Below are 14,897 nucleotides of genomic sequence, written 5' to 3'. Positions count from 1 at the left end.
ATTCCGCAGGGTTCTACTCTAGGCCCTATTCTATCAAATGTATTTTTAGCTCACCTAGCCAAAAGGCCATGTGAGCTATTGCCACCACTTTGTGTCCATCGTCCGTCGTCGTCGTCGTCCGTAAACCTTTTCAAATACCTTCTCTTCCGAAACTACTCAATAGATTGTAACCAAACTTTGCATGAATATTCCTCAGGGTAGTTTTAACTATCCGGGCATTGTGTGGGGATTTTTGATCTAGCAAAAGACATGGCCGCCGTTACTTAAATTAGACCATAGTGTCAAATTGTAGAATTATGCAAATTGCTAAAAAAAAAAAAAACAGTTGGGTTTAGCTAAAATCTGGTAGGGGGTAAAATTGTTCAGAATGATGGGATGGACCTCTGCCAAAATTTTTCAGAAAGATCCGTTGAAGAATGAATGAGTTATTGGTCCTGACACGGATTTTTCCCCGAATTTTACATTTCTAACTTTTAAAATCTTCTCCTCTGAAACTTCTGCATAGATTAAAACTTAAATGCATACTTCGTGTACCTTTAATAGTTTTGATGTTTATCCTCCTGCTTTTTTATGTGTTGTGTGTTTATGCCATGTATGTTTGTGATGTGTTATTGTTAATTATATATGACGGTAAAAATCTCTATAGGACTTGTGTTTGTATTTACATACCAAACGACTTTATATAAAGTTTCTGTCTGTCTGTAACTTCGAGCGTTCTTTAAGTGGATATCTAATCTTATCTATATATGGTGTATGTTAAGGTATTCCATGGAGCTAGAGAATTAAATGTATTATTGAGTGAATGGCGTGTTTGTTAATTGTTTCAGTTTATTAGTTTTTGACCTTACATTAAAAGGGGCGATTAAGGCCTTATAAAACTAGTTCAACGCCAACGCAGTCAGGGGATGTTGACCATAAATTACTCCAGCAGTGCAAGATGTTGTCTGGAAAGCTATTTCTGACTTGGTTGAGGTATGGAGGAACAGAATTCCAACTTCTTACGTTGTAGAGTAAGCCATTAATGTGTCTTTGTGTTGTTATATATAATTTTTCAGTTGGATTTTGAAGAACTGTCATCCTTCTGTTACCACTGAGGGCCTTGTGGTGATCTCTGAAAGTAATTACTATTTTTTGATTTATAGGTTATACGTTGGTGCGTTTGTTGCATTGCACCATATTCGTTCTTTTTTCTACTCTATAATTAAACTCTCGAATAAACTATAGATAGGTAGATAGAAATTAGACCAAATAAAATCATACCTCTGTTTCCTGTTACATGTAAGAACAAAATAATTCGGTAGGTCGGGATTTTTATTTTATTTAATTTACTTATTTTTACCAATATTTTACAAGATCTTGTATCAATTAAGAATAATTCTTATAACTTCAGGTATACCAACACAAAAGAAATACCGACCCAGAGTAAAAACCACCAGGTATGGTCTAAAATCTTTCAGATATTCAGCCCCAAAGATTTGGAATAGTTTACCAGATGAACTAAGAAAGCAGACAAATATAAGTGAGTTCAAGACCCTCATTAAGAGTAATCAAGGGAACCAAGGTTATAGCGGTAATCAAAAAAATGTAATCCAGGTACAAAGACCAGACATGGAAAACAGACATACACAACAAAGAACATAAAGTAACTAAAATCATACATACAAAGTAACAAAAGTAAATGAGCAACTCGGACTCCACTAAAAACTGGGAGCATGGACCAGGTGCACCGGTAGCGTAAGCATCCTCTGCTTTTCTAAAAACACCCGCCGAGTTGCTCATAAAAAGTCAAGTTCGGGGTAGACAAACGAGGAAAGGAAAACTATGACCCGTTGAATAAATCAGTTTTATGACATCTTGTAGCAACATAACCCTGTTCCAGAAGCCTATTTGTTAGAGTTCTAACGCGATACAAAAAGTCTGCGAAGTTTCGGCAAGCTCTGGCATAAAGTATGAGGTGTGATATGAACAATACATACGCAGGAGCCGAAGGGATGTTGCCGTAGATGAAAGGTAAGTTGACAATTCTGAATGAAAAGTCATCACGTTTGTCGTTTTCCTTTACCATCGATTTCTAAGTGTAGGTCAAGATATGAGGCTGACTTCACAGTGTCTGTAGTATCCTTTATCTCAAGTTCTTTTGGGTAGATGCGATGTATCAAATCCCCGAAATTAGGATTGTTTAAAGATAATACGTCATCTATATAGCGGAAACTGAGATTAATACATGGACAGGTCCCATTTGCGTCATGTATTATATATAAATTATAGGGCTGAATGTCTATATGCATTATCCTTGTTTTCTTATGTTTTGTTCAGCTTTTGCATGGTTGCTTTTTTTATGAATGCCTTTGTTTTTCTTTTCACGCTGCTTTAGTTTCATCTGTTTTATGTGTGTAATATGATAGTGTTTTATATGTTTTACCCTATGTCTTGTGTATTTAAATGTTTTTATGTTTGTATACGTCTGCATTTAAACATGTATGATGCTTGTATGCTTATATATAGTCGGTAAGAAGCCACTGAGCGCTTATGTCATTTGTTATATGTACTCATTAACCTGGCTTTAAATAAAAATCACTTAAGTTACTTACGTACTTTTTCCAAATAACTTCAAAAACATTAACCACCCGGACTTTGTGGAAACCGAAAATTGACTACTATTTGTAAAATGTCGGGTCGTATATTGGTACTTTTTGTTGTTTGTAAACTTGAAAATAAGTCAGTCGGGAGTCCAGGCATGAGTCGTTCGTGTAACAGGAAACAGGTATAATTTTATTTGGTCTCAAGGTTACAGACCACCAATTCAACCAATGAGCATTTGGAACGTACGCAAAAATAGTCCTACGCAGAAATTACCCCTGTTCCTCTTAGTGCTGTGAAAAAAGTTCTCATCTTATTTTAAAAATTTAAAGAGTTTCTGAAAGGAAAAACATTTCTGTACATTTTATAGGTGCATTTTGCTTCTTGTGATGTGAAGCCTAATCTCCATAATGATTTTTAAATATACCCCTATCTTGTGAAAACACTGGGATTTCCCATGCTATTTATAGACCCTTCACTTCCGGTGACCAGTACTGCACTGCAAGTCTGCTAACCCCACATGCCATTCTGAGGATTGTGAGCTGACATATGTAGAATCATGCTGATATATAGTCATCTGCAGGTTAAAGTTAAGGTAAAGTCCAGAGAAGCCATTGAATATTGTGAAATTAGCATAGAAGCCTATGGGAAGTGGAATTAGTGGTTTTTAGCCTCAAGAATCTAACAAAGATATGGAAATCTCCGACACCCGAGAGTTAGATTTAATCTTTCTTTCTACATGAATATTAAACATACATCGGTTTAATTACTTGTTTAAGATAAGAATCATACTTTCCGTGTTCGTTTCGCGTTCTGTTTCCGTGTTTTTGCAAGCTTCACGCAGCGGCAGTCGTTCGTTTCCTCTCTTACTATAACCTCTGCAGACAGGCCTTTTGAAGTTCTCTGACATTATTCAAGTCAAACGTTGTAATTGACAATCGGATAATATCGCGTAAAATCATTCACATTTTCCCGACTTCGCAAGATTCTTGCATTTTTTAGAGGGCTGGTTTTAAGCTGACCACAGTTCTCGGCGAACTACTACATTGTACTACATAGACGTTTTCGTGGAATACAAACGAGAACCAGTTTATAGGCTGGCTGCTAGAGTACATTTCGAACGTCAGACTCTGTTTCGGAGCTTGTCGTTTTTGTACCAACCCGAAAAATGCTCTCCTATTTTAGAGTAATCAAGGGAACCAAGATTCAAGCGGAAATCAAAAGAATGTAATCCAGCAATCAGGGGACGAAGATTAGACTTGGAAAACAGCTAGACAACATAAGTAACGAAACAAAGAGTGGTAAAGAGCACAAAAGTCTGGTAAAGACTGGTACTGAAATATTGATTTATTTTATTGAATAAAAGTTTCTTTGTATCTATATAGCGATATTCTTTTATTTTTAGCTAAAATGAATGTTTTTGGTGCATTTCTGTAGACATTAATTTACATACGGTCACGACTTCAACATTTTCGTTTCTCCAACATGGCGACCGTAAAGTCTGGAGGTACACAATTTGTGACAATTTCAGTGTGTAATATTGTTTTTATGCGAGTTGTAGTTTAATCATGTTATGTTGTCATTTTCATATGTTTTTTTTTTTTTTTTTTTTTAAACTTTTCAGTCTTTAATATTGTATTTTATCACTCATTTTTAACTCCCAGATGTCACGACATATTCGTTGTAAACAAAGGATAGAGTAAGTATCACATCACCAGACTTTGCGAACTGATCGCGCGACAATATCTAGATGCCGATCTATGAATAAATATCCAGAATAGTAGTTGATATATTATTTTCAATGGTCACATAGAAAAATAAACACTATTTAGATACTAAGAAACATTTATTTACTCAAATAATTCAAAATTACAATACCAGTCTTTACCAGACTTTTGTGCTCTCTACCACTCTCTGTTTAGTAGGACCGGGATCATGGACAACTTGCACCGCTAGGAAAAGTGTCCTCTGCTTTTCTAGAAACACCCACCGAGTTGCTCATGAAAGACCAACCCCATTTTTAGGGACGAGCTGGCAGAGATACGAGTTTACCATTATTATTTAACGAACAGATAGATTTTGCGTGTGCACAGAAATGTCTTCAAAACCGAAATACACTCGTTTGGAATCGGAAATAGAACGATACCGCGCTGAAGCCAACTGGTCTAAGGCTGTAGAAACTGCACAATTGTTGGCTACTAAAAACCAAGGGCTTAGTACGTATTTTTCCAACACGATATAAATGCATAGGCATACACAAAAACCATGATACACTGCACTGACTTGACATAAAACTGATATACGGATGCGGCTTGATCCGCAGGAAAATGCGAGATTTCATTGTTTCGAGCCTAATTCGTGTAACAAAGTATTTGTCAAGTCAGTGCACTGTTATTGTCTTAATTCTGCAACAAAAGTTGTTAACAAAAAAAATGACATTTTAATTTAAAGAAGGAAAACCACATTTTTTATTCGAAGCGGACAACATCGTGGAAACTTCAAAACAATGTAATGTTTGTGACGTCACAGCAGTAAAGTTATAATCGGTCCGTGACTGTTTATCGCTTGTAAATATTTTGAATGCTCAAATAGAACAGTTGCAGTGTAAAAAAAAAAACTTGATTAGGCTTTCATCTATACTCTTGGGTAACACGGTAAAAGAAATTAACAGTAGACCTACCGACCTATAAAAACCAAAAAAATAGTCTATGTAAAATCAAGCAGGTCTATGATGAAATTGGCTCAAGTTGCTTTAAAATGTACAGTGCTGTCTATGTAAAATTATGATGGGTCTATGTTAACAAAAAATTCAATTTCTAACACTGTCTAAGGTTTATGCCTCACTAAGGGAGGTGACCAAACAAAATAAGAATTAGCCTCCCAAGATGGCATAATTATCGATTCAATTTTTTTTGGCCACAATACTACCTAGGCCATAGTCACTTTGGCCATAGTTACAGTATCTAAGCCGCAGTATACAATGTATTTTGTCCATACATTTTAAAATATTAATATGGGGCAGGCAATGCCAAAATCAGCGAGCACCGTGAGCTTTACCTTACATGTACCATCTGTGCGAGACTCGTAAAAATAACAATAGACATTACAAAGAAGGGTGGTCGACCCAGAATCAAAATAAATATTTCTATTTGAAAATCTATCTTGTTCATTAATGGGTTTTCTTTTCAATTAATTTTCAATAAATAACTGAAAATTTTTTCCCCCAAAATTCCAACCCCATACCCCACTTTCCCGTCACTCTCAAAATGGTCGATAACTTTATAGCACTTCGCAATACTTTACATTTTTTTATCCCTTAAGCGCATCTCTAGCAACATTCATTTCAGTTTTGGCCGGTCAGATCAGTCTGTACAGATACCAGAAATATTACAGTTCTCCAGGGATAGTGGGAATATTTTACACAATTCATATGATGTAAACAAAATTCAAACAACATCTGCAAATAAAAAAAATGATTGCCTTTCCTATCTTAGGAAAGCTATGCTTCAATTTTGAAAATATAATCAGAGTTATATCTTTTTGCAAGGCGGGTTAGGTTCTTGACAACAGCAACAGTAGAACAGTGGAGGTACATGTACATACATCCATGTGTTTCCCAAATTTTTTAAAAGCATCATATTCACTTCTTTTAATAAGTAAAAAAAAATAGAGGAGGACTCAAAAACTATCAGAAAAGATGAATTTATTTTTACTGAAATGCAATCTTAACCTATGTATTTTCATTAGTTTGGTTTAAGGAAGGGATGAATTTTCTCTGTAAGGACAGTCACTTTTTGTTACTTCCGGGACATGACTTTTTTGTTAGTATATTGGGAAACCTTAAGGGAAATTTAGATAGTTCATGTAATAACCATAGAGCTCACACTGCTTCAGGGTGTTCACTATGAATATTGTGATTATGTTTATGAGTACCCTGGCTGATATTTTGTATTGAATCTGACCAAGACATTTATTTTGATACTTTGCAAATTATTTTTAGAACAATGTAACTTTTAAGGCTATTAGTCTGAATGGATCTCTGAAATTGTACCACAAGGTGCCATACTACCAATTAGGAAGGGTTAGATTGATTTTGGGGGTTGTACCACAATGTGATATTTCTTAAAAAGAAAGTTGGGATTGAATTTAAGGGTTGTCACTTTGTGACTTGAAATGTTGAAGAACGAGGGGACTAAAAAGGGGCCAGAAACCAAGCATTTTCTTGAAGACTGGACAATGACTGGAGTAAAAATGATTGGATCTCTTTGAAATTATACCATGAGGTGCCACACTACCTAAGAAGGCTGGGATTGATTTTGGGGTATGACTTGTACTGATTATGAATTAGGGGCCAATAAAGGGCAGCACCATTTCTGGTCAAATTCTTATCCAGTGTCATTATACATTTAATATCAATCCTACAATGTTCATGTACATGTAATTCAGAGCTGTATGAATGGTGTGTTCATACTTGTTGGAGGTGAACCATGTGTTCAAATCTGCATCAATGGTATGTGGTAATATATAATAATATTTGTCCATGACGACCATGAGGTAAGGTTAAAATACTTGGTTGGAATTGCACAACACAAAAATTGTTGTTTTGTTCAATATAGTTACATGATAACTGTTTATTGATTTTAAACATGTTTATCTTTTGAGGTGTGGTGAGATAAGCATATTGTAAGGTTCTACATAATTAAAAATTATTGGTAAAAAGAGTTCATTAATGTCAGCACAAAGGTATTATACATGTACTAATGGTATAATTATTGTAAACAAATGTACAATGTGCTGAGATGTAATGACAATTTCTACAACTAGCTGAGTAAGTAACCAGTGTTCATTGCTGAAAGTTGCACAAGGGGGCGCCCCTTTGACATTATAACAGGGGGTCATTTTCAGATAAAAGGGAGACAAATATGGCAGTATGATAGGTGGTCATTTTCAGATCGATAATAGGTGAGATTCAGCCAAAAAATAAGTAAGCCTCAAGTTTTTATACACTTTATGATTTCATTTTTTAGGTGAGAGGTATACATATCAAATGAATAAAAAAATATTAGTAGATATTTATTTATCATGGTATTCTGCTGATTCAAATTGTCATTCATTTTGATGTTGCTGCTCCACTTCCAAAGAATCGTTTTTCTGATATCAGGATCATATTCCACCCAGGCCCACAGACATTCAGTTTTCCATTTTACTTTAAATTCTACTGGTTCGCTGACTGTTCCATTTGTTTTAACTAAGTCGGCTCATCTGTCATTTATTGGGTACCATCAGCAGAGTCAGAGGAAATGATTGCGTCCCCTGTGGCACTGCCTGCATTTTCCTTAAGTCTTTTTGACTAGAAAAAAGTTTTACTTTCATTTCTCCTGTTACAGTCAAGGCTATTGGCGCTTTAAATAACAGAAATGCGTCTGGACATGGAACAGAAAAAATCAGGAAATTCAGTGATTGATTGCAGGGCCCACATGTCACATTTTTTGTGAGCCATACTTAAAATATCCGTGGCAGTGGCACAAGGGCACGGTCTGGATTGAACGCTGACTAACGAATATATATAAATAAGAAAGGTTCAATGTAATAGTTTTTAGCTCGCCTGGCCGAAAGACCATGTGAGCTATTTCCATCGCTATGTGCCCGTCATTTAGCAAAAAATCTGGTAGGGGGTTAAATTGTTCAGCATGATGGGATGGACCTATGCCGAAATTTTCAGAAAGTTCCATTGATGAATGAATGAGTTACGGGTCCCAGAATTTTACATTTCCAAGTTTGAAAATCTTCTCCTCTGAAACTACTGGATGGATTGAAACAAAACTTTGCATGAATATTATGTAGAATATGTTTAGCAATCTGTGCATGTGGATTTGTGATCTTGTGAAAAACATAGACCATAGGGGTCAAATTGAAGAATTATGCAAATAACTTAAAAACAGTTGGGTTTAGCTAAAATCTGGCAGGGATCAAAATTGTTCAGCATGATGCAATTACCTATATTTACGTGAATGCCGAAATTTTCAGGAAGATCCGCTGACAAATGAATGAGTTATGGGTCCTGAAATGGATTTCTGAAAAAAATCTCCTCTTAGACAACTTGTAGGATGGATTGTAACCAAACATTGCATGAATGTTTGTTAGGATGTCCTTAACAATATTTTATCTGTCAGAAACATGGCCACCATTAGTAAAAATTGACAACTTGTTGAAATAACTTGAAAAACAAAGGGTTTAAGCCTCATTTTCTAGGGGGGGTGGGGGGGAGGGGAAATTGTTCAGCATGGTGAGACCGACCTATGCTGACATTTTCATAAAGATCTGTTGCTCAATGTTGGAGTTATTGCCCTTAGCACAGATATTTCTTAGGGTATCTTGCATAAAAATTATGTTTAGATTTTTGATCCGTCAAACAACAAGGCTGCTGTTACTAAAAATAGAACATAGGGGTCAGACCAGATTGTTGCATTTATCTCCAAAACCGTTAGATTTAGCCAAATTCTGACACGAATAAAAGTGTTCAGCATGATGAGATCTATCTGTGGTCAAATTTCATTTTTTTTCAGTTAAGCCATGTAATGATCCTTAAGATAAGTCTACCAAAATCTTGTTGGACTACTTCTTGTTAAATTAATTGAAAGACACAATTTAACAAGGTGAGCGATTCAGGCTCCTGGTAACCTCTTGTTAATTATCAGGTATATTCTCATAGGTGGATCCAGGTCAGGTAAGTGGGAGCATTAGCTGGCTTCTTGTGAAGTGTTATATATTTATGTCAAAACCTGAAATATACTCAGATAGAAAATGTTTAGTCTAATAAATTTGTTTATTAAACTGCATCATAAACACTGTTAAGTGTTCATACATGTATGATCATGATATAAAAGTGTTGTCCCATGTAGTCTTACATAAATGAAACTACTGGTATTCTTTGACATGTTTAATTTTTGAATGATGGATATTGGGTCATATTAAGGATTCATTCTGGGTCTGAACCTTATTCTGTGTCAAACATATAATCACAATCCAAACTCTGAACTATGTTCAGCTTGAATGTTGTATTCATATTTTCCCTAACTGATCAGGGTATGACCCCTGCTGTTGTATCAAGCTGCACCATGCAAAGCATTTTATTATTTGGGATAATCATAAATACTTTATAAATTCTTCACATGACAGATACTGTATAAGATGTTACAAAAGGAGTTCTTATTTATATTTATACAGTGTATGTCAATTGTCATGAATCTTACTTGAAGCTAATTTAAACATGAGCAGAATAACTGCAACAAAACTGTAAACTTGTACAGATAGCAATAATTATAGTAAACAAATATTGCAGACCAGGATAAATTTAGGTTGCAATATTCTTTAAAGAAATGTTTAACACTATTGTTTGTCCATATGTTTAGAAATATTTGTTGGTGAACTTACGGAGACACTGCTTGAAAAAAAGTTGAAAATCTTTAGGCTAGCCATGGAAGTTAAACTGCATGTTAGAAAATGAAAGAAAATGACAAGGTCATATGGTGATGGTGACTCTGTTCATTTTAAGTCTAGAAAAATGATGAGGGAAGTCTGTACCCATGATGGTAATCCTGTTCACTTTAAGTCTAGAAAAATGATGAGGGCAATCTGTACCCATGTAGACGGTTACCTTGTACACTTTAAGTGTAGAAAAATGATGAAGGAAATCTGTACCCATGGTGATGGTGACCCTGTTCACTTTGAAATCTAGAAAAAATGACGAGGGAAATCTGTACCCATGGTGATGGTGACCCTGTACACTTTGAAGTGTAGAAAAATGATGAGGGAAATCTGTACCCATGGTGACGGTGATCCTGTTCATTTTAAGTCTAGAATAATGTCGAGGGAAATCTGTTCCAATGGTGACGAAGACCCTGTACACTTTAAGTCTAGAAAAATGTGGAGGGAAATCTGTACCCATGTTGATGGTGACCTTGTACACTTTAAGGCTAGAAAAATGATGGTAAAACTCTACTCTGTGTACCAACTAACAAGATATAAGTAGCAAATACAAATTTTGATCACTTTAGCTATGAAGAAAAAAAAAGTAAGTCAGTGCATATTAGAAGTATACTACGAGTAGTATATTCATTTTTGCATTAATCTAGGTCTGTTTGTCAATCTTATTCTGGGAGAGAGCAAACTTGAAGAGTATCTAGCTGAAAATGAACCTGTAGAAAGCAATATTTCTAAAGCCAAATGTCAGCTTGGAGAAGGAGAAACTTATCTTCAGTTTGTAACACAACAAGAAGATAATAAGGTAGGTGACTCTTGACTTTCATTGTTTTACTGACATTTTAAAGACATTCTAATTTAAATCATGTAACTAAATAAATCACACAGAGTAGTAGACTCACCAATAACAGTATCTTGGCCTGCTATTTTGGTGAAATCTGAAAGACTTATTTGTTAAAATGATGACAGAGTACTGGAGTTGACATCATTGATGGTTATGGAGAAAATAAAGTGAGTTCATGCTAGAATTTGACTGCATCATGAATTCAGTTCATGCTTGGATGGACTGTATCATAAATAAAGTAAGATCATGCAATGATTGACTGTATTACAAAATCAGTTCATGCTAGGATTAAGTGTATGATGAATTCAGTTCACGCTACGATTGACTGTATCATGAATTCAGTTAATGCTAGGATTTTACTGTATCATGAATTCAGTTCATGCTTGGATTGACTGTATTACAAAATCAGTTCATGCTAGGATTGGGTGTATCATGAATTCAGTTCATGCTAGGATTGACTTCATCATGAAGTAAGTTCATGCTAGGATTGACTTCATCATGAAGTTAGTTCATGCTGGGATGACTGTATCATAAAATTCAAATTGTTAAAGTGTCAGTTTTGGAAAATATGATGTACATTTTGATTTCATAAGGTGAAATTGGTTTTATTTGTGTATAATTACAGTGTAGAAATAAATTCTCTGTAAAGATTTTTTAACGTACATTGTAATTGCTATTTTAATTTTTGGGCAGGTTTAAAAATTTGTGAAAAATGTGAAGTGAAACAAAATTTGTAAATCTAAAAATGTGCGTGGAATTGAATACTGTTGAACTTTTGGTCTGCAGATCATATCTTTGAAATCAGTATTAAAGATAAGCATTCAGTTTAAACATTTAAGAAAATAAAAACAATTCCAAAATATATTTGAAATTTGCTAAAACAGTTTTATTTTACATCATACAATCTTGAAATTGATTGTGTATGGCTGCTACTATTTTCCTAAGGATCAAAAACCTCCTGTGCTAACAACACTTTGATTGGAATTTGGGGCCAGAAAGGGACCTGCAAATTTCCTTATGTTCAGACAGTAATCTGAGTAAAAGTGAATGGATCTCATAAATTTTACTACAAGGTGCCATACCATAATAAGAAATCTGGGATTGATTTTTGGAGTTGTGACATGAACAAAGTAAGAATAAGAGGCCACAAAGGGGCCAGGAACAAATATTTTTTTTGGATTTCTGGATGAAAACTTGAGTAAAAGTGAATGGATCTTGTCAGGGATTGTAGGCTCTGCTCATTGTACTTATGTCACATCCTTGTGATGTTCTTAATGTTTTCAGTACCAATACAAGTATTGAAAGCAACCTGACATTCTTTTTGCATTTATACTCAAGTTTATAGTGTCCGATTCAAATCATTCTACGATAGATCTCATTGTAAATTTTACAACTACATGTATGTTCCATACCACAAAAGGAAGCCTGGGAATGATATTTTAGCCAAGTAAGAATAAGGGACTACACAGGGACCAGAAACCTGAAAGTTTTGAATGACAATTTAGAGTAAAAAGGAATGGATCCCTTTGAAATATTCCACAAGGTGCCATACCCTCAAGGGAGGTTGGGATTGTTTTTGGAGGTTTTGACTGAAACCATGTAGGAAAAAGGGACCAAAAAGTGACCACTTTGATTCTGGTCAAAATTTTGTATCCTGTGTTTAATCATAATCAAAATTCTAAGCTGTTTCAAGTTTGAATGGTGTGTCCATACGTCCCCCAACTGTTCAGGGTTCAATCTCTGTGGTTGTATCAAGCTGCATCCTGCCATACATTTTATAATGGTTTCCTTCATTGTGATAATAGGTCAGTAAACCCTAGGAGATACTATTGATGTGATTTACTTTTCTATTTTTAGTATTATTTAGAGGCAAGTTTATTACAAGCTAAGATTCATTACTGTAAGGGATTTTACCAACAAGCTATTGATGTGTTTAGTAGAGTCAAACTTGATGAAATAACAGAGCCAAAAGTCTCCTCATCAAGACTGTTGTTCATTGTAGCAGAATCTCATGCTATCAGAGGTAAGACTATTTCCTCTACAATATACATTTTTTGTATTTATTTATTTTATATTAAACTGTCTCTTCTGTTTTTGAAATAATTGAAATAATTTAGTGTTTGCGGCAATCATTCATTTAAAGACCTTTCCTCAGATCAGATTTTAAAATCAGATATGTATTATATGTTAATACCATATTCTTCCATGTATTACGAGTATTAAGCAGATTAAAGGATTAGTGACCATTGTTTTTACCTTCTAAATTGATCTTTTGTTATATGATAATTAAATGATAATGGGCCAGAGGACAGGTTGGCACTCCTGTTATTAGCTCTCCTGGTCCTTGGGGTATCCTGCATAGAACTGATGTGGGGATTTTTGATTTGTCAAAAAACATGGCCACAGTTACTGGAAATGGAACATAGGGGTCAGACAGTAGTTTTTGGCATATATCTCCAAAATTGTTAGGTTTAGCCAAATTCTGATTGGTTAAATGTGTTCAGTATGATGAGATCTGTCAAATTTTTGTGTTAATCTGTTTAGGTCTCACTAACCACTTCCTGGTCAAATGGTCACCCCCTATGTAGTACCAAAAACACACTGAACCTAGACCTATACATTGTAAGTGCATTATTTGTGTAAATTCTGATTAAAAGTAGTCAAAATAAAGCTGAGAATGTGTACTTTAAAACCATATATGTAATTTACTACAAAAGTGTATGAATATTGTTTACATGTGTGAGTAATATACCTTCATGCTGTCAGTAGAAAAGGTAAAAATGTGGATTTTCAGTATTATTTATTCCAGTAAATTTTGTGAAGAATTTCTACTATCATTGTACCATTAACATAATGATTTTTTGAAGCCTTATTTTCCAAGCTTCAATGGTATACAACTTTAAGATGTCATTTGTCCTGGGAATTCACAGTGAAACTTAGAAAATTACTTTTATAACATGTAAAGTAATGGAAAAGTTAGAAGTGGTTAGTGAGACCATAAGCTAAATTATGGTATATTTCAGAGAGAGTAATAAGGGAACCAAGGTTATAGTGGTAATCAAAAGAATGTAATCCAGGGACAAAGACCAGAAATGCATAATTTGAGGAAAATTGCCTTTCCTCGTCATTATTTCCAATTTCTCATAGAATCAGTGTAGTAATATTGGTAATCTGGCTATATTTTAAGAGGTACATTATACAAGGTATTTTAAAAAACAACACAGCAACAAGATTTTTATCAGTAAAACTGACTCATAACTTGACTTCATCCATGAAATACATAACGTCACTGCTTGGGATATTCAAAGTACTCAAATTGCCATACAGCACAGACTAAGAATCACACAGTGATGAAATAGGCATCATATTAATTATTGTTATCTCTCCCTTTTACATAATGATCAACGATATTAACTACTACAACTTCTTGAATTATCATAGATATCAAAATGGCATGACAAGTTGCCTATAATTGTCATTTTAAGTAATTCAGGGAAAATATCATTGAGGGGCATGATATAAAAATTGCCATTTCTTTGTAGTCCCATGTCTGATTTTGATAGTTTTGGTCTTATTAGACTTGCAACACCACAAGCTTTTATAAAATGAAAAAAAAAAAAAGGTTTTTAAGGGCTCACTAACCACTTTCTGGTCAAATGGCCACCCCCCTATGTAGAACCAAAAACACACTGAACCTAGACCTATACATTGTAAGTGCATTATTTGTGTAAATTCTGATTAAAAGTAGTCAAAATAAAGCTGAGAATGTGTACTTTAAAACCATATATGTAATTTACTACAAAAGTGTATGAATATTGTTTTCTTGTTTGAGTAATTTGCCTCCATGCTGTCAGTTAGCAGCACTGGTAAAAATGTGGATTTTCAGTATTATTTATTGCAGTAAATTTTGAAAGCCTGATTTACCAGCCTCGCAATGGTATGCAACTTTAAGATGTCATTTGTCCTGGGAATTCACAGGGAGACTTTGAAA

General features: G+C 34.6%; 1 protein-coding gene across 3 annotated transcripts in view; it reads left to right on the top strand.

The window, feature by feature from the left end:
• Positions 1 to 4,529: 4,529 nt before the first annotated feature.
• The window catches only part of LOC148623216 (tetratricopeptide repeat protein 7B-like), a 60,073-nt gene continuing 49,705 nt past the window's right edge, over positions 4,530 to 14,897 (top strand). The window contains exons 1-3 of one of the 3 annotated variants that reach the window (XM_088564870.1): positions 4,530 to 4,796; positions 10,716 to 10,867; positions 12,764 to 12,929. In XM_088564870.1, the coding sequence (XP_088420996.1) occupies positions 4,676 to 4,796; positions 10,716 to 10,867; positions 12,764 to 12,929 (439 nt within the window). In that variant the 5' untranslated portion in view covers positions 4,530 to 4,675. The remainder of the gene's footprint in view (positions 4,797 to 10,715; positions 10,868 to 12,763; positions 12,930 to 14,897) is intronic. The other 2 variants (XM_088564869.1, XM_088564868.1) reach the window with 2 other exon arrangements.

Source organism: Perna viridis, chromosome 2, assembly GCF_037379345.1.
Source record: "Perna viridis isolate PV_CMFRI_1.1 ecotype Kerala chromosome 2, ASM3737934v1, whole genome shotgun sequence".
Classification (NCBI taxonomy): Eukaryota; Metazoa; Mollusca; class Bivalvia; order Mytilida; family Mytilidae; genus Perna; species Perna viridis.
This window is presented reverse-complemented; position numbering and strand designations above follow the sequence as displayed.